The 19,988-nt window shown below is 40.1% G+C and overlaps 1 protein-coding gene across 1 annotated transcript in view; it reads right to left on the reverse strand.

The window, feature by feature from the left end:
- Positions 1-17,051, reverse strand: part of KCNC2 (potassium voltage-gated channel subfamily C member 2) — a 189,504-nt gene extending 172,453 nt beyond the window's left edge. Inside the window, exons 1-2 of the mRNA XM_054580125.1 lie at positions 17,023-17,051; positions 15,193-15,904 (exon numbers count right to left, since the gene is read on the reverse strand). Of these exons, the coding sequence (XP_054436100.1) occupies positions 15,193-15,885 (693 nt within the window). The 5' untranslated portion in view covers positions 15,886-15,904; positions 17,023-17,051. The remainder of the gene's footprint in view (positions 1-15,192; positions 15,905-17,022) is intronic.
- Between the last annotated feature and the right edge of the window lie 2,937 nt (positions 17,052-19,988).

Genomic DNA, 19,988 nt, shown 5'->3' on the forward strand with positions numbered 1-19,988 from the left:
AATACTGTGATGAATAAGAATCTTTTGTTTTTTCTGTTCTCATTGAATTTCCTTGCTGCTGCAACATCCATTCTTCAACATCTTTTCTTAGGACACAGCAACCTTCAGTGAAGCCCTTGCTTCCACGTAATTAACAGGACACTCGGTGCCATCTATTATTGTCAGCCAGATGCTTCTCTACATAATAGGGAGTAGGCATTTGGTCCCACTGGCAATGTCTCTATGTAAAAAAATTAAAACACACTACTAGGTAAACATTATTTCAACTTAATGCTGTGACTTAATTTGGGGACTTTAAGTACCACAAACATCTGTTAAACCATCAAAGTTCATGTTCTTACAAATGTATTCTCAGTGGGCAGTTGACAAAGTATCACCATTCTCCAAGTGATAATTTTCTAGCATTTTGTGTTACTGTTAGCCTAACAAGCTTCTTCTAATAATGTTTATCGTCACACATTCTGTATAGGTTTTGAATTTCTTCACTAGGATTATATATTTGCAGATCATAATAGTTAAAAAGATAAAGAATGGCCCAAGGAAAGTAAGAAGAAACATTGATTGCATATGGAAGAATCATAGGAAAGAACATTTCTTGGAGTTGCTCCGTTTCTTCCTAAAGAAATCCAGAATCCGTAAGAACCTCAAACTCAGAGGCAGCAGGCACTAAAACAAGGAACTGGCTGTGGACAACTTCTTGGAATTTTCCCACTTCCTACAGAATTTGCCCTCAGGATACAGGCAGCAAGATCAGCTTTCTAAACTAAGTAGAGAATCAAAAGAAAAGACAGTTCCTAATTAGATGTGTTGGGGTGATAAAAAAAAGTGAAATGAACTTCTTACTACCTCAGATTTCCTCAAAGGGCACTGGAAAAAAAAAGGAGGAGGAGGAGGAAGAGAAGGAGAAGGAAAAGGAGGGGAAGGAGAAAAGGGATGGAGGAGGGGAAGGAAAAGGAGAAAGAGAAGAAAAAGAAAGGGAAGGGGAAGGAGGAGGAGCAGGAGGAGAAAGGGAAGAGGGAAAGCTCACTCTGCATTAACTGAAATACACTGAAGTCCCGTGTCGAAATGAAACCTCCTTTCTTAAACCTAGAGTGTTCCTAATTTGCCCACCTGCTTCTCTCCACCCACCCTGAAGGGAATCCTTTCTTCCTGATGCTGATTATCTACCCACATAACTTTATAATCACTCCCATCATCTTTCAAAGGAAAAAATATTTGAAAATCTATAGTAAAAAAAAAGAAAAATGAAAAAATAGAAAAAAATCCATAAAGGGATCAGAGCTAATACCAGAAATAACACAGAACTTTAAAAATTGCTTAACTAGTATCTTCAGAAAGATACATGAAAACACTGTATCCATTAAATGAGAGCACACTGATATTAAAAAAAGGAGAAATCAGAAAATAAAAGATTTATTGGCTATTACAATCATGTTGCCAAGAGGGAAAAGTAAACATACTAGGTTGAATAGTATCTCCCCAAAATTCATGTCAACCTCAAACCTCAGAATGTGACCTGTGTTGAACTAGCATCTTTGCAGAGGTAATTACCTAAATTAAGATACGGTTACATTAGATTATTATGGGCTATATTCCAACCACTGGTGTCTTTATAAGAAGTGAAAACTGAGACACAAAGACACACAGGGAAGAGCAGCATGTGAAAAAAGAGGCAGAGATTGGGGTGATGCATCTATAATACAAGGAACACCAAAGATTGCCAGGAGCCACCACCAAGAGCTGGGAGAGAGCCATGGAACAGATTCTCCCTCGGCACCTCCGAAAGAAAGCAATCCTGCTTACACCCAGATATCAGACTACCAAGATCCTGGATTGTAAGAGAATAAACCTGTTGTTTCAAGGCATCCAGTGTAGGGCAATTCGCAACATCAGCTCTGGGAAACTAACACAGTTAAGTGCTATATCACTGTGTCTACAAGGTGATACGGAAATTCAGACAAGGAAACTAACAGTTTTTGAGAGAATATGAAAAGCATAAAGTAAAACTTAATAATTATATATAATAGTGAATACAGTATTACATACAAACTGTTAAATCCAGAAGGACAGGTGTGTTCCAGGCTGTGACAACAGTGTATACACGTGTAAACTGTGTGAACATATCATTCATATTCAGGAACGGCAAAACACATGGCCTGACTTCAGTTGTTTTTACTATGGAGTTGTAAGAGCTATTATTAGGAGCTTAGATGGTAGATTCTGAGGACCCAGGCTAAGGAAAGCACCTTAATGTGTAGCCAAAGAAAAAAGACAAAGAGATTCTAAAGTAAGAAAACAACGTGGCACATTTATACTTTAGAAGGAATTACACTGCCTTGGATTTGAAGTCACCATCTTCTTCCCAGTTTAACTCCTGTGATGCCTGTTTTCATTTTTTATTTCCTTCCTCACTCCCCGTGCTGTTCCCTGGACTTCTATCTAAAGGAAACGCACATTTATTTAAAGCAATTCTAAAGAGTGTTTAGAGCCATAGACTCTTTTTTTTTTACTCTCCAGTCACCTTAAGCTTCTAGTTTTGGAGTCTACATGAGCTACTACATTGAATAGTCAGTTCCATTTCACATAAATTATACAAAAATTAATATTATATTCTTGGGCTTTAAACCAAAGTAATAACAATGCAAAGCTGATATTCCTTGTAAAGAAGATTTCTTATTCCTCCCCTCCTTTTTATGGTGGTAAATTACTGTAACCAAAAAATGTAAGGGGCATACTTTGCATCTAATGTCACAACCATAAAATCTATGAAATTGCTGTCTGTAATTGGTACTGAAATATAAAAGAAAAATACAACACAAAATGTCATAGTGTTAAACCCCATAAAAGAATAACTACTAATAAACCAAATACTCAAATCATATAATCACTGAACCTTAAATGAGAAAAAAGTTATAAAGCATTTCCTGTCCCACTGTGCTAAAACAAACTAGGGGAACATTCTTGACTTCTCTTTCTGCTTCACTCACTGCACCTGATTAATCAACAATTCCACATTAACATGGAACTATGTCCATTGTACTTCATCCTTCTGCCCACTGTCTTAACTCAGGTCCCCGGATTCCCTAACGTGTGTGAAAACTAATAAAAGGGAAACCTCACTAACATGGAGTAGGAAGGCAGAGGGGAACCTCTCACACTCCATGTCAATGACAAGAGGAGTTGTCCGTTACAGACTCACAACAGAAAAATCAGTCCTCAGCAGGAAACAATCATCAATTACAAACCCCAACAGGAAAAGATGTACATTGCACCTTCTACAAGAAATCAAATACCCCAGCAACTCAGCCAATGAGAAACCACCCCCTCCCTGAACTCTTGCTTTTCTCTCTCAGTCTTCTCCTTTTCCTCCATAAAATAACCTTCCTCTCCTTTGTTTGTTGAACTTACCCATGGCTTTTGCTGTAACTTGCTTGTCCTGAGTTACAGTTCTTTGCTGTTCCCAAATGAACCCACTTTTGCTGGTAAAATGACTGACTTTTATTTTTAAGGTCAGCACATGTTAAATAAACTGCAGTCCTCTTCCTCAGTCCAATCCCCTCTTCAGGTAAAATAGATTCAGAATGACATTCCCATTTACAAATCTGCATGGCATTGTTCTGCTTAAAATCCTTCAAAAGCTTCCCATTACCACCAGAGGAAGAGCAAGACGTTTGGATCCCGTCTTAGCTCTGTCTCCTGCCACCTCTCCCCCTCCCTTCCACGGTGCTGCGGCCGTACTGAATTACTTGCAGTGCCTTGCACAGACCATGCCTCCTTTCCCTTTTACAACTTTGTGTAGGCTTTTCCCTCTGTCTCAAGAGTTTGGCTATTTCCTTTTCATCTCCTGGTACCAGCAGTTACTTTTTCCCCCAGGAAGTTTTCTCCAACCTTGTGGGAAGAGTATGTTAGCCTCCAAAGCACCCTGCGCTTCCTTCTGCTGGAGCTCTCATGACACTGCACTATTACTTCCCTTTTATTCTTCTCTTCCAGGAGACCACAAACTTCATTAAGGGCAAGAGATGTGCCTTGACCTTGACACTTGCAAAATGCCTGGTATATAAGAAGTACACACTAGATATTGTTCTGATTAATCACTATTTATTTATAAGGGTCAGAATTACTTTCATAAATTTCCTGACAGTTATTCAGTATTCACATAAAAAATTCCAGGGACAGGCAAGTTATTTTTTCATGAACATTCTAAATGCCAGAATGCTTCTTTAAGGTGGCTATTGCAACTACACCATCCTCCAAAATAACTCTTTGTCTTAAGGGGTGATCATGATGATCATGATGATGATAATGATTATACAAGTGACATTATAGAACCAGGCACTATGCTACATTCTTCACATGAGTATGCTTAGTCCACCCTCATTGCAATTCTTTGAATCAGATACTATTAATGCCTTCCCAGTCCAGATGAAAAGAAGGAGGTTTAGAGAAGAAACTTGGTGAAAGCTACACAGCAAGCAAGTGGTAGAATCAGAATTAAAACTCAGCCGACCTGAGTCCAGCCCTCAGCATTGCTTCACTTCTACCTCAAACCAACCATCAGGCAGTCAGTCTTTCAATTCTTTGACCCTAAAAATATCTGTAGTTAAAAACATAATAATAAATAAATTTTTAAAATAAAAACCAAGTTAACTTTGTTTTAAACTGGTTTCCAAGTTCATCTGTCCATGGATCTCTCTTAAGGGGCATTACTTACTCATAGCTTGAAGAACTGCAGACCTGTAAAATGCTCTTTGGTAAGTGATGGTCTAAACATGATTATTCTCCTAATTCACTGTTAACTTGTATTTGCTTTTGGAGCATCCACATCACAGTGCTAGCATGTACTGGGCCAGTAGCCAATCACCTCATCTGAATCCTAAGCAAATCCTACTGAATTAGAATCTCTGGAGTGAGACCTGGGAATTTAAATTTGTAGACATCATCTTATGTTATTTCTAGGCAACCTAAGTTTCAGAAACACTATTTTTGAATGAAATGAAATAAGAGTGTCCAGACCTGCCCTGGACTTAGCATCTTAGATCTCATCAGGAAATCTCATTTATAAACCCAGAGGTTCCTTCATTTCCAGTTTCAACCCTTCTTCCCTCTCGAGTCTGTTCTCCTGCCTTCTGGTCCTTCTTTTACCTCATATTCCACAGCATGGTATTCTCTGTTAATCCTCCAAGTTTGCACACTACTCGACTGGCCTTCCCCTTGCCTGCTGGAAAACACGTATCTTTTGGCAGTCAACTAAAATGTCACCTCCTCTGTATAGAGAGGTGGGTTCCTCCCTAGTCTTTGTGTCCACACTATATCAATATCTCTATTATAGTGTTTAATGAGTTCTGTTATAACTATGAATGTATAGTTCTTCCTATCCAACAGAATGCAAGTTTCTTGATGGTAAATGCCAAATTTTAACACTTCTTGCCTTTTCAACACTAATGCAGTCCTGGCCAATAGTTGAAGCTTAATAATTATCAGTTGAGGGATTCAAAATCATTTAAAACCCTTTATTTTTGATGTTTGATTATTTTCCAACTTGTTTAGCTAAGAGAGAAATATACTAATGCCTGGTGACACCACACATCAACAAACCAATGCAAACCATGGTGTAGGAAATGCAAAAGGTTGTTGATAAACCTAGCACTGAAGCGCAAAGTCAAGTACTCTGACAACTACACTTACTTCTAGAAAACAAATGTTACCGAGAAGCCACCTAAGACAGAGAAATCAGAGGTGAATTCAATCAGTGATTGATACATAAATAGAAAAATGAACTGATTTTGAAAGCAATCACTAAATTTTTTTTAAAAACTGAAGAGCTGATAGAATGCACAACTAAAAATTGAACAGTGGACTTACAGGAGAAATTGAAATAATTAAATAACCTTATTTTTACACTAATAAATTTGGAATGTCATTGAAGCCTATTGGTGCATTAAAATATTTTATTTCACTAATTTGCTTGAATTCTGTATTTCTAACATTGTACTCTAAATATCAAAACACAGCCAACACCATTAAGAACCTAAGAATTAAGCATAAGCTCACAAATGTTTATTCATCATGATGCAAATATGATTATTGTTCAACTTGATGCACCCCCTCATCATTTTATATGACTAAGAGAGGTTCATTCAGGACTAATAGATAATAAGTTTTCAATATCTTAAAAAAGAAAAAGGTAATTTGCGTTTCCACAGAAGAGTGCCAGCTAAGGATCTATCTATTCAGTCCATTTCCTACTCAATTTAAATGAAAGAGGTTTCATTAAGGATATTTTAATAATATTAATAATTGCCTTCTCATTGCCCACCCCAAGAGAGAAGCAGGACAATTTAAATAATAAATCAAACTGTAATAACAGTATTGTTCTATTTTCCTATCAATTTTATTCATTTTATCAAAATTAATATGTCCAAATAGCAAGGATGCTTATTTCTGCTATGATTACTTTGCTATTGTTTCCAATTGAATTATTATACAATATTCACTTTTGACAAACAGTATTGTATACTAAATCAATAAACATAAATATACCAAAATATCCGAATATCTGAAAAGAACCTCATATCTGAATTTCTGTTGTACAATTTGCAAACACAGACACAAATTTTACATAAGTTCTGAACAATGTCTGGCCCTTTCATCAAACCCAATCTAACAAACTACTCAACAAATAACTTTATATTGGTAACAAATAGTTTTTGCTTTAAAAACTCATAATCACATATAAAATTTAGAATCAATAATATTGGCTGGATATATTGACAGTATTGTTTAAAATCACCTAATTTTATTTAAAATATCTTTCACATTTTATCATTTAGTGACCAACTTAAAAATGATGGGTAAAGTAGAAGTAAGAGAAAGTCTGTGGAAAATAGGTGGCATAATTTCATCTCTGGCACTGTCTCCATAGAGACACTCAAAAGAAAAACACCTTCCATGGATGAGACTAAATTAGAGAGCACATGCCAGGAATGACTATCTTGACCTTTATGTCAAAAATGTCAAAAATGTTGTCAGATACATAAAAAATAGCAAAGCTTTAAGATCTGACAGCAAACCCACTGGGTCATCAAACAGAAAATGAAGCAGACCCCACTGCATAGAATTTTCTTAATACATGGAACACAGAAGATTATACAGATGTCCTTATCATTATCAACTTTCAGAAGTAAAGATCAGTCAAGTGACTGTAGCAAATTATGGAGTATTTTTTTCCCAGTATTACCAGGAACACTTTGGCCCAAGTTCTCCTGTTTGATTCCTACAAAATACATTCTCTCAAACACCCCTAAAATTAAAGTGTTGCTTTACATCACATCACAGTGCAGTAAACATGAATTTTGGCTAACCATCCATTAAAAACAAAAGGTTCAACAATGAGTGTTTCTGCACTGTACTTACTGACCTCACAACAACATCCAATCTCTTTTGCAGATCTTAACAACAGCTCCAAACATCTTTCACTCCTAAGTAAACCTGCCCTGATCGGGTTAATTACATATAAGAAGAAAATACTCTATTAAACACATTACCCATCACCAGTAGGTTGAACCAGGGTTGCACTAAAAGATTTCAAAGGCAATAAATCAAACAAGAGTCAAAAATGATATTACAAAACACACAAACACACACAAAGAGATAAGGGAAATATAGAAATTTCTTCTTAATTTTCAATCTCCTGAAGCCTATTATACATGGCTCAGTTTGAGAGCTAAGGCATCTGTAGATCTTCTCATGGAGGTTGTACACTAAAGGAAAAAATACAAGGTAAGTTCATAGGCGGGTTAATTTTGAGGCTTTAAAAGTAGAAGATCAGTAAAATGTAGAACTAGTAGAGAAAGCAATGGAGAGGGACCTGGAAATAAAGTGAATGCCTGCAACAGTGACAATTCCCTGTTTGTGTTTGACCAATAGGACATGAAAGAGTGCAGACCTTACCTTAACTATTATTAACATGCTCACCGCTTCCAAAGGGCTACAATTTACGCATCTTATGATAAACACAGTCAAGATTAGGCAATCAAAACTGAATGGGAAAAGCATCAAAAGTCAGATCTAAATGCTAGTCTTGCCACTGTCACTAACTAGCCATAGGTATGAACAAGGCAGCTGCCTTATCTGTGAGTTGAGGCAATTGTGCCAGGTGATGGTCAGTTTCTTTTCAACTCTTAAGTCTCATAAACACCATTAGTCTGTCAAGTGTATCAGTCACCAAAGCTATTCAAAAAGTATTTATTTTAGATATACATAACACGTGGGCATGTATACACACAATCAAAACTTTAAGCCACATTCCTAGATATCTCTTCCATCCATATAAAAAATGTATAAACATGCCTTAGCTGGTGTGACTCAGTGGGTTGACTGCTGGCCTGAGAACTGAAAGGTCGCTGGTTCGATTCCCATCTGGGGCAAATGCCTGGGTTGCAGACCAGGTCCCCAGTAGGGGGCGTGTGAGCAGCAATCAATTGATGTATCTCTAGCACTTTGATGATTCCCTTTTTTTCTCCCTTCCTCCCCTTCTCTAAAAATAAATAAAATCATAAAAATTTATAAACATATTCTCTGAGTATGTACCTGTTAAGGCAGTGAATATATCTTCTTTTTATGTAAATATGTATATTCTGACCTACAAAAACTATTTTCTCAAAAGAGAAATTTGGAGCACTACATAATACATATATAAGTATCCTGAAATATTATGGATTAATGAGTACCTTAAAATGTAAACTTAGGGACTGTGCGAGACAGCACTACATCCTCTGTACTTATTCTGATAAAATAGACTATGAAAGAGATAGAACTGAATAATTTGACACTATTTTGTAAACACTTAAATGTGTCAGGCATATCTGTAAATCCTCAAGTGAATAAGATTTTCCCTTCTGTATAAAATACAGGAAGGGGAGAAGGATGGTGTCTTTGAGAAGACACTTTTCAAATGGAAATAAAACTGAGATTATCTAATCAGTTATCCTTGTGGGTGGAAGGATTTACACCTGCACTGAACCGTAGATTCAGGAAGTGACAGAGCCGATCATCATTATGGGTTTCATGAGGAAGCCACAGCAAAAGATTTCCTGAGATCAAATACGTGGTTGAGAGAAAGCTGTTTTCAATGGAAACGGGAAGCTCAGAGCCAACCTGTTTCTATGGTAACTAGAGCAGCAGTTACCCAACAGCTGTAGGGGAAAAAAAAAGGGCAGAAAGTTATAAATGCAAAAAACAAACAAAATTGATGCCGGTTTACCTTATCAGTGTGATGCTCCTTACAGCACAATCGAAATCAGTGCAGAGGGGTTGTCCCTGTGCCACAACCCCCAGGCTCTTTCGTAATTACTATCCTTGTTTTTCCTCCAAACCTCAAAATGTTAGACCTGGAAAGAAGTTTGGCTACTATCTAGTCCTATGTGTCATCCCTATTTTTCACTGTTTTCATTTTTTTTTTTTTTTTTTTCCAGAATAAGGCAAAGGAAATTAAGACTCAGAAGGATGAAGCGAATTCTCCAAGGTCGCACAGCCAGTGGTGAAATCAGGGTTAAGGCATCCCCTAAGATCCCGACCCAGGCAGTTTTCCAATGCTGTTTCCGCATATTCCCTGCTCCTGACCTATTCTCCTCCCAATACCCACATGGTAGTCACTTTCTGTAAAAATATTGACTACACAGCATTAAAATTAATTACCACCTTTCAACCTGTAAGAGAAGCAAAGAGTAGTACTATTCTGTCATAAGAAACAAAAATCTTGACTAACCTTCTTAAAAAAAATCTCTTCATACTTCCAGCAGGATTGAATTAAGTTTACATAATATATTGATGGTTAATCTTTAGATTATGTTGCCACTATTTCCCTTTGGAGAGCTGTGTTCATCTTTTATCAGTCCTTTAGTGCCCTTTACTATTTCACTTAGGCATATTTTTAAAGGTTGCCATAATAAAAAGGACATATGACTCAGAAGTTCAAAAAATATGAGACCTGAAAACTGCATTTACCTTATTTGTAGTAGTAAAAATAAATTGTAATGATATACATTATCAAATGGGAAAGATTGGCCTGCATTTTTATATAAACCCACACATTTCCGTGTTTTCATTTGCTTTGAAAATGTGCTTCTTGACAGAGAAGAAAAACTTCCTTGACACTTATTTAGCTTTGTCAGCTGAAGTACACAATTGAGCTCTTAGAAAACTATTACAGAAAAAAATCATACCTAATCTGTCCAACTACATTCACCTTTGGCATGCCTAATGCCCAGCCTAATGCTCACATCATCTAGTTTGTGATTCAAATATACTACTGAAAATACAACTGACTATTGAAGTTACTTAGGTCTTTTAATGATGTATTGACTTAGGTACTGTCTCATCCTACCCAATGCTCAGAATATAAGCACATATTCTGAAAATATAAGCATGCCAGCTTTAAAGCAGTGGCCTGGAAAAGGTCTAAAGACACTTAGATGCTTACATGGCAAATGCAAACTGTTACTGTTACAACACATTCTTTCCAGGGTTCTGAAGGCTGGATTTGCATCTTTACATGGTTGGCCATGACTTTTAATTAATATAAAAGGGATGAAGAGACTTGACCATATCCAAAAAAATCCAGTTGTTTGGTTTAAGTACAGGTTTCATTATCTTCTCCAATAATATGACAAAGAGAAAACCAGCAAGTCACTTTGAAAGCAGAATAATCAAGATTAAAATAGCCTAACATTTTCATAAACTATAGACTAACGATATTTTAACACCATCATTCTAACTTGAATATTTTCCTGCATGTGTCAGGCAATATTGCCATGCAAACTGTTTTTGAGGAAAATGTTTCAGTATCTCTAGAATTTGGTTGGTTGTTATTTTGTTGCATTTTTTAAATTTAAGAGATAATGCTTTTCGGAAATGTTTTATTATAAATACAGAGATGAGTTTATTGAGGGCAATAAGAATTTTTATTGAGGGCAAAGGACTATATCTTCTCCATGCATTCCCAGTACCTTGCATAGTTTTTGGTCTAGAGTGACTGCATAATCAATACTCATTAAATAAATAAACTTTCTAAAATTTTTAATAATTGACAACAATATTTTATGAGCAAGACATATTTGGCCATTAATTCTTTTAACTGGGTCAATGCTTACAAAACAAGAATTAAAATACTGTCCTTCTTTAACCTTAATTTTTGTCTCCAGTTGTTTTTCTCTTATCATATTTTTAATTAAGTGTTACATTTAAAGCAAGCAAATAGTTATTTAGGTCCTTCCTGGTTTTGTTATTTATTTCAGTTTGAGAAAGAGGGAAACAATGATCCATAAAAGGTAAATTAAATATGTGCAATTCTGAATCCAATTCCAGATACTGAAATTTAAATTTTAGTCATTTTAAGGACTAAAATTCTGGAAATAAATATTTTCATGATTTAAAAAAAATGATGGATTCACTCTCATAATCCATGTGTACTTTAGGATGATCTGCACGAAACAGTATACTAGATAAAGGTCTCGAGAACATGCATGAAATAATCTAGACCCACACCAAAAATCCAACTTCTTAAATGTGATTCTATGGCCGTTCTTCCTTTCTTCTTCTATTCTAAAATGTTCTTTGAAAGTAAAAAATGGTCTATCAGGTAATCAAAGATCATCTCGCCAAAGAAGAGCCACACTCTAAAGAGAACCTAACTCAATTACCTTACACCTCCCCCAAAAAATAAGTGAAAAGAAGAGGAAGCAGAACATACTTATAACTTAAAACTGCTCTCAGCTCTTTAATATTGGGAACAAATTATTTAGTAACTTTGATTCTAGCATTTTGCCTCTATATTATCTTTCTAAAATCTCTTACAAATCTAGAAGTTCTATCAAAGGATCTTTTCCTGGTTCCTATCTACTTACCTATGACAGAATGTCTTCAGAGAAAAGCACATACAAGCTTCATTTCCTTTTAAAACTTAGGTATTAAATTAAAAACACACAGTGCATAACATTTTCACAGGTACAACTATGCATCCTTGCTTTTTACTATTTGTAACTATTGCTCAATGGCATCAACAGAATTGTCTCTTTTTTCCTGATTTCGTTTTCTCCACAACAGGTTTCCATGACAATTTATTTTTGAATTTTTATAAATTTCTGCTTTTGAATACTATTCTTAAGGATAAGAATCCATAAATGTAAAATATAAACTTATGTACCAAGTTAACTTGAACAATTTAGACTTCTCAAACATATGTTTACATCATAAATTAAAAAGCAATAGAGGGGAAATGCTAACTAAAAAAAGAAAAAGACAATGCTGTAAAATTCAGTTAATTATTCAGTTCCTATCACTATTGTTTCAGTTTGCCACTTCAGATCATAAAAGAAATAAAACACATCTATTATAAAACTGAGCCAATCTCTTCAATATTGGAAAATATGACAAATTTTAAAAAGTGTTCAGATGGTTAAATTGTTAATCTCAAGTATATCAATAAAAAATTAGCTAATATAAAAAAATGAAAGTTCATAAAAGTTAAACACTTAACTTCTCTTAGGGATGATACTTGTGGCAGTTAAGACTACACCTGAAACACACAACCTGATAATTGATATATGTCTCCTAAAACCATGTCCATGTCCAATGTGACTCTATTTATCAACCTAGTCAGATAACAGTGTCAGATCATCATCTGAACTAAAAGTGTTCATATAAAAATACTAACTCACGTTCAAATAGAATGGAAGGTTACTTCTGATTATCCTTTTTGAGTCAACCCTAGTCATTTAAAAAGGGATTTCCCTGGAGACAAGTCCTACAAATGTTAGCCAATCTGAAAGAAAGCAAAACATTGCCTAACTGGTGATTAAAAATGGAAGTTCAAACAGGGCTCTTTAAAGAAGTTCATTTCGATCCCATATTTTTACTGTAACATTGGGTCGTGCAAGGTAAAACTTCTACCAGCCAAAGCCCGGGAATACATATGTTAAAAAAGAGTCACAGATGACCTTTCAAAGTTAGAATATCTTGGGAATATCTTATGCTGCATTAGATCTTCAGAGCAACATGATCTGCAGAGATTTCACAAAGCAGTCAGTTATCAGTTGTTGCGGTGGCAAGGGCCTGGGGAGGATGTCATAAGACCTACAGATGATTTTGGCCCTGCCATTAACTTGCTGTATGACCTTGGCATCTGCAATCTTCATTTTCCTCACCTATAAAATAAAGGGTCTTCCCAAAGTGATGTCAAAGAAGTTTTCCATGTCTATGATTCTCAGCTGATTCTGCTTCTAATGACTCTGTGACCTTAAGTTAATCTTTAATCTACCTGTGTTCTTTACTGACCTAAAATGGATGCAACCCAAGTTCTTAATGATATGATAATGAAGTCTTAGAAAGATTTTTAGAAGACTACTTTCAACTTAATGGTCTACCCTTTGATCAATACTCAATTGAATCAATTTTCATAGCAATAATAATAAATGAATACATTCTTCTTGAAGTTTTTGCTATGCAATGTCTTACAATAAAATATATTCTATGATCATGAGGGAAAGATAACAAAATATTCTGGCTTTCTTACAGCGCTTGATCTGGAAAAACATACATCACATGATGAATTTGAAAACAAAGTCAGTTATCTTTTTAGCCACCAAGGAAAAAGAGCATTGTGACACGCAGCTGGGGGAAGAAAACAAACACACCACGGATGTAATGGTCATGAGTTTGTGATTTAATTTAAATAAATATGTACTTATTTTTTTTTCTGAATGTTAACTTTTGTCTGAAAGGAAGCTTTCAGAGTCGAAGTTATATGTCCTATATTCAAATACGATAATGTGAACCTCCTGGAATTTATGTATGCATTTAAATTCCAGATTCAAGAGAGTAGCAGCATTTCAAGTTATCTCTTTTATACTTAGTTTCACATAGAAAACAAAACATCTTCAGACTTCTAAAGTGGTATCAGAAGCACATCTTCTGACAAGTTGGTAAAGAGACAGCTGCACAGTATCTCACAGGCAAAGACTTCTGATTTGCAAAGACAATAATGAGAATGGAGCCAAAGCGAGGCTAGGAGCACTCCCATTCCGCCCAGGGGCTATCTTTTCTGAGTGTAAAAAGCAAACAAGACACATGCAGTTGCAGAGATTTAACAAAATACAGTACTGTGTTCTCACATATAATTAAAAACCACTCACGTACTATATAATTTTTGGTTATTTATATTTCTTTTGTTTCCTTTAAACTGGTGAAACCATTGTTGGTTACTTTTATAGTCCCTTTATGGGATGTTGAAGAATTAATTGGGAATGTCAAGAACCACATTTGAGCTGTCACTCAAGCTGGAAACTGAACAGAGAAATCGAGGATGGGATCACAATCTTAAGAGTAAAATAAAGTTTGCTACCATTTAAATTACCCAGATTTAGAAAATCTTATGAAACTTGGATCACCGAAGTGAGTAATTCACGTTCAGCCTGTAAAAAGCGCAGGGGAAAGACACCGGCCTCCAAAATTCATTGCGCAGGTGGGCTCTCTGGTCAACTCAGCGGGACGGGCCAGCCCTGCATTCTCTCTTGGAAAGAGACCTGCCCGAACAAGCGCGCAGGAGACTGTCTTCACGAAATGAACCTCCGGGCACGCCCTCTCCCACCCCAGCCACGAACAGAGATTCCATTTCCCCCTTCTCTCTGTCCTCAGATTAGATCCCTCATTGAGCCCCTGCTCTGGGTGAGTCAGGTGTTGAAGGAGTGTCAGCCTCACTGAAACTGTCAAACTGGGATGACCAGAAGGCCTGAAGAGACACCGGAGCTAAAGGAAAAGTTGTAACAAAAGAGTCAAGAAAAACAAACAGACAAAAACCCTTAAGATGAAGTCTGATCCTGGTTTCAAGACAAGGTTCGAGACCGCTGGCACAGAGAGGTCGACATATATGCCCTTTAGGTGCCATCTGCTAAAGTAAACCTGAGTTAGAGTTGAGAAGGAGAGGAAGGCGAGGAAGGGGACCTGGGAGGGTGGGGGTCAGGGCCCCTGAGTTTACCTTTCACCGGATGGGCTTCCAGTCTCCTGGTTTGGGAACCCCGTTCCCTTCTCCCCTCCCCCACTCCCCGACCCAGAGGCCCGCGGTGGACAGGAACCGCAAGCTGGGGAAGGAGTTGGGAGAAGTTGGGGCGGCAGGGAAGGGGGCGATTCTGGCCTTACCCTGGCGGCTCGGGACGAGTAGGGGTCCTCGAAGAGGGCCCACATGCGGGGCTGCAGCCTCCTCCAGCGGCCAGACTTGCCGTCGGCGCCGCCCAGGCCCGCGGCGTCCTCGATGCCCAGCCTCTTGGCCGCCAGGTCCTCGTCGTCGCCGGGGTCGCCGCCGATGAGGTCGGGGGTCTCGAAGGTGTCGAGGGCCTCCTCGGCGTCGCGGTGCTGCCTGTAGGTCATCCAGCAGCAGGGCTCCACGTCCGTCTCGTCGATGCCCCAGAAGGCCAGCTCCTCCTCGAAGAGCGGCCCGCACACGTCGGCGGGGCAGTGCAGCTTGCCGGTGCGGTAGTAATTGAGCACATAGGCGAAGACGCCGGGGTGCCGGTCGAAGAAGAACTCGCGGCCGCCCCCGGGGTGGTCCCCGCCGCCGCCGCCGCCGCCGCGAGAACTGCAGTTGCCCGCGCCGCCCTCGAAGCAGCCACCGGGCCCCGGGGACAGGGGGGGCGGTCGCGGCGACGGGGAGGGTGGAGGGGGCGACGGCTGCAGCCGGTCGCCCGCCGCCGTCAGGCAGTCGCCCTGGGGTTCGGAGGCGGCGAGGAGGGCCAGGCGCGTCCCAGGCAGGGTCTTCAGGGTGCTGCGGTAGGTTTCATGCCGGGTGCCCCCGACATTGAGGATCACCCTCTCGTTGTTCTCGATCTTGCCCATCTCTGTGGCTCAGACATGACTGGGGGGAGGCGAACACAGCGCCAAGTTAAATAGCTCGGCCGTCAGAGCTGCACCCTGACCCCCACCCCCACTCCAGCCCAAGCGTCCCAAGGGGCAGGGCTGGCAGATGGGCACAGGGCAAACGGCCCTCCCTGGGGCGTCCGCGCGCAGTCCGCTCCCGCCCCACACCTTTCCCCGGTTTCCAGCGAACCGAGGGGGCAGAGCAGCCCAAGTCTTCCTTGACCTTCCGGGACACCCCCTTTCCCCTGCTTCGCACCTCACCTTTCTCCCTGTGCTCCTTCACCTTTCCACCCTTCACCCTCTCAGCCCTGGCCTCTGCCTCCTCTTTCTCCCCCTCGGCTGCCCTTTCCTTTCCCTCCTCCCCCCGCCCCCGGCCAGGTCCCCCTCTTCCACTCTCCACTCTCCACGGCTCTCTCGGTCCCCCAGCCTGGAGACAATTCCCTTAGGAAAGGAGTTCTCCCTGCAAATCCAACTTGGCAGTGTAAGCTGAGAGCCCCCCCCTCCCGGCCCGGCCTCGGCCCGTAGACCCCTGGCGCGCGTACCCCCGGCCAACCCCGATGGCTTCCTGCTCCCCGGTGCTCAGGGCGTGCCCTTTGAGCGACCTGTTCTTGGTTCACCTCTACTCTCCCCCACGGACCAGGCAAAAAAGACTGAATGCAGAAGTCAGAGGGAGGGGAAAAAAATCTGTCTGATGTAGCTTTTCACCTAGGAGACCTCGGACCCATTTCCTGATCCAATTTCCTTTTCACCTTATTGTTGTTGTTGCTAATATTATTACTACTTGGGAAAGGAACAGACTGACTAGGATCCATTTCTGAGAACAGTAGTGACTAAGGCATCCCACCCCATCCCCTCTTCCTCAGAAAAACAGATGCCTCGGGGAGGGGGCCGGGGGCAGCTTTCTAGGAGGGGCGAGGCCGCGAGGAAGGCAGCCGGAGGCACACCCCCTGAGCAGGGAGTCCGGGCGGGCGGCGTCCGCGTTTCCCGTCTCGCAGCCACCTCTCCCCAGGGCTTCGCCTGCACATTCCTACTGCGGAATGGAAGGGGGATGCCCGCCTGCAGGGTCGGCATGCCCTTCCCGGCAAATCACCCCTTTTACCTCCCGTCCCCAGATACCTTAACGAGACCGAGATAAAAGTGGTTCTGCTTTGGTGTCCGCGTGGACGCGCTTCTCCGGGCAGCCGGACTGAGTCCCGACACCCAGCTGAGCCGCCCTTCTCCAACCAGAAACTACTTGTTGGTGTTTTCCGGGTTCAGGCGGTGGGGTCCCTCGTCTGGGCGCTGGGGTCGCGGAGACAGCCCCCGCCGGCCGCCGGCCGCGCTCCCCGCCTTCATTCTGCGAGCGGCGGGCTCGCCCAGCGCCAGCCTCGGCGCCACGAGTCACCATCGCGCAGGGCAGGGCGAACCATGGAGCTCGGGGCGGGTCCAGCCGGCGCTCCGCGCCCCCGGCGCGAGCGGGCAGATCGGCTGGCCGCGGCTGGAGCGGAGCTAGCCGGAGAGGTCTGGGGAGCTCGCCCTTTTGAAGGTGAAGTCGCCCTGCTCCGATTTCGACCTGCAGATTTTGTTTCTCCCCCTCCAAGCAACCGCTGCTGGAGCTGCCCCTTCCGCACCACTCGCCATCAACCACCGCCGCTGGAGCACAGAGCTCAGGGATGGGTGGGTGGCTGGGTGGGTGGGTGGGTCTGGGTAAGCTCTGTTGTACCAACCAGGTTCAGCTATTTTTCTTTGGTGAAGCTCTATCCCCACCCTCTCTGCCTGCCTTATTTACATCCCGCTCTCCACACCCTTTCTTTTCCCCCTGCCCCCACTCCCCACCCAACAAGTGAGATAGAATGTAAGACCATTTGCTTTTTTTTTTTTTTTTTTCTTTTTTTCCTTAATGACGGCTGATGGGAAACAGAGGTCTACTTACAGGTGACAAGTGAGTCTTGTTTCTCTTGTCTTATACATGGCTCTGGCTTGCTCTTTTCAGTCAAATGTAGGTCTCCAGACACCTCATCATGGTTATATAAAACAAAACAAGTTTTAAAAGTTTATTCCAGGACCATAATGCTCAAGCAAGTAAAAATTCAGGTTTCTTTATCAGAAGCGAAAAAGACAAGCTACAGCTATCCAAGTACCAAAACAAGTATCGAATTAGCCAATTTCTCGCCTTCTTAAATTTGTATTGTGCTTTGTACTAGTTTGCTGGGGCTGCCATACTTAAGTATCACACACTACATTGTTTACAGTAGAAACACATTATCTCACCGTTCTGGGGACTGGACATTTGAAATTAAGGTGCTGTGAGGGTTGGTTCCCTCTCAGGGCTGTGAGAAGTGCATCTATGCCAGCCCTCTCTCCTTGGCTTGTAGATGGTCATCTCCCTGTGTGTCTTCACATCATTTTCTCTTTAGGCAGATGTCTCTGTGTCCAAATTTCCCCTTTATATAAAAACACTAGATGTAACGATTAGGACCCACCTTAATGGCTTCATTTTAAACTGATCACCTCTGTAAAGACCCTGTCCCCAAATAAGATCACATTCTGAGGTGCTGAAGGTTAGAACTTCAACATCTCTCTATGGAGAGGATGGTGGGGTGGGGGTGGGGGTGGAAGGCAGGGAGGCAATTCAACCCTTATCAGACCTCACCACCAAAAAGAGTGTGTGTCTCTGTGCCTGTGCGTATAATCCTAGGAAGGGAGAGAGACAGGAAGAAGGGAGTGAGCACCCATTCCACAGGTATGTTTTGATGAGACTGACATCCACAGAGTAAGTAAAACACCAGGTTGTATGTAGGAGGAAATCTCTTTGTAAAACAGTTACTGACACTGACACTATGATCTGAAAAGAGCAAAAGTTATTAGTTACTAATAAAGTTCTAGCAATATAGAGGACTGCAGGGTGGGCAGTTAAACAGTTCACTAAAGAAAACACCCATCTGTTATGACAGTAAATAGACAAAGTGAAGAACTAAAAGGTTCTTAAAAGGTCACTGATATCAAGGAAACTAATGCAAGAAAATACGTATGTGTATGCTAATAAAAAAAACTTAACTAACAATATGACAGTAAATGCATAGTAATAACCTAAGAAACAGCTTTGTGAAAATATAAATTTCCTTTACTAACACATGCAAAAAAAGTGTAAAGCTTAAATACTAAGGGAGTGATTCTAGTTTTGCCTTATTATCAATCACAGAGGAATTTCTAAAAATAACAATAATGGTTAATTTCAATTGCCAGAAAATTTGCACAGGAAAATGATATTCAAATCCTAACATGCATCTTCATGTTGTCTAGACGGTACCTTATATAACTTACTGTTGTAAATTCAGTAGGGAGAAAAGGCGTATGGTTTGCTTAAAATAAACTAGCAATAGTAAGTGTAGTGACAGAAGCATTTATGATAATAGATAAATTTACTGAGATCTTACTATGTGCAAAATGCTTTATATAAATTACTTTTTAATTTAAGGGGAAGAAATATTCACATTAAATTACAAGACTTTTGGAAAGATAACTCATACAGATGGCGGGAACCAATAATGAAAACCTTCAATTTGATATTAAATTTGTATTATGAAGTATCTATAAAGAAACCTAAAAAAGGGCTGGGGGAGATGCAAAGATTCATGGGGGAGGGGAGATAAGAAAAAGAGGTAATGAATCAATTTGAGTCTAAGCTTATATAAGCTATTTAGAAATAATCAAATGACAAGAGGATCATCTCTTAGAAGAAGTCAGTTTTCTTGTGATTCATAAAGGATTAGATGTGAAATTAGTGAACATGTCAGATGAATCTGAAAATTAGAATGTGAGAAATAAAAAGATGAGATTGTATTTCACTGGATAATTGATGAATTAGAAATGAATGAAATAGTCTTTGGTATTTTATTTTCTGGTCAATATAACAGGGGAAGATCCTAACACAAATATCCAGGCTTCATTATATAAGACAGGCGAGAACAGAAAACCCCTCCAGCTACCTCCAAATCTTTGATGAATGATGGCAATGGAAAGCGGAAGAAAAAGGAAAAAAAAAAACAGCTGTGGTTTCTTTTGTTGGTCTGTGTGGGGACAAAGGATATAAATGACTGTTA

This window comes from Pteronotus mesoamericanus, unplaced genomic scaffold, assembly GCF_021234165.1.
Source record: "Pteronotus mesoamericanus isolate MK-2021 breed Mesoamerican mustached bat unplaced genomic scaffold, CSHL_Meso_final contig_56, whole genome shotgun sequence".
Taxonomy (NCBI): domain Eukaryota; kingdom Metazoa; phylum Chordata; class Mammalia; order Chiroptera; family Mormoopidae; genus Pteronotus; species Pteronotus mesoamericanus.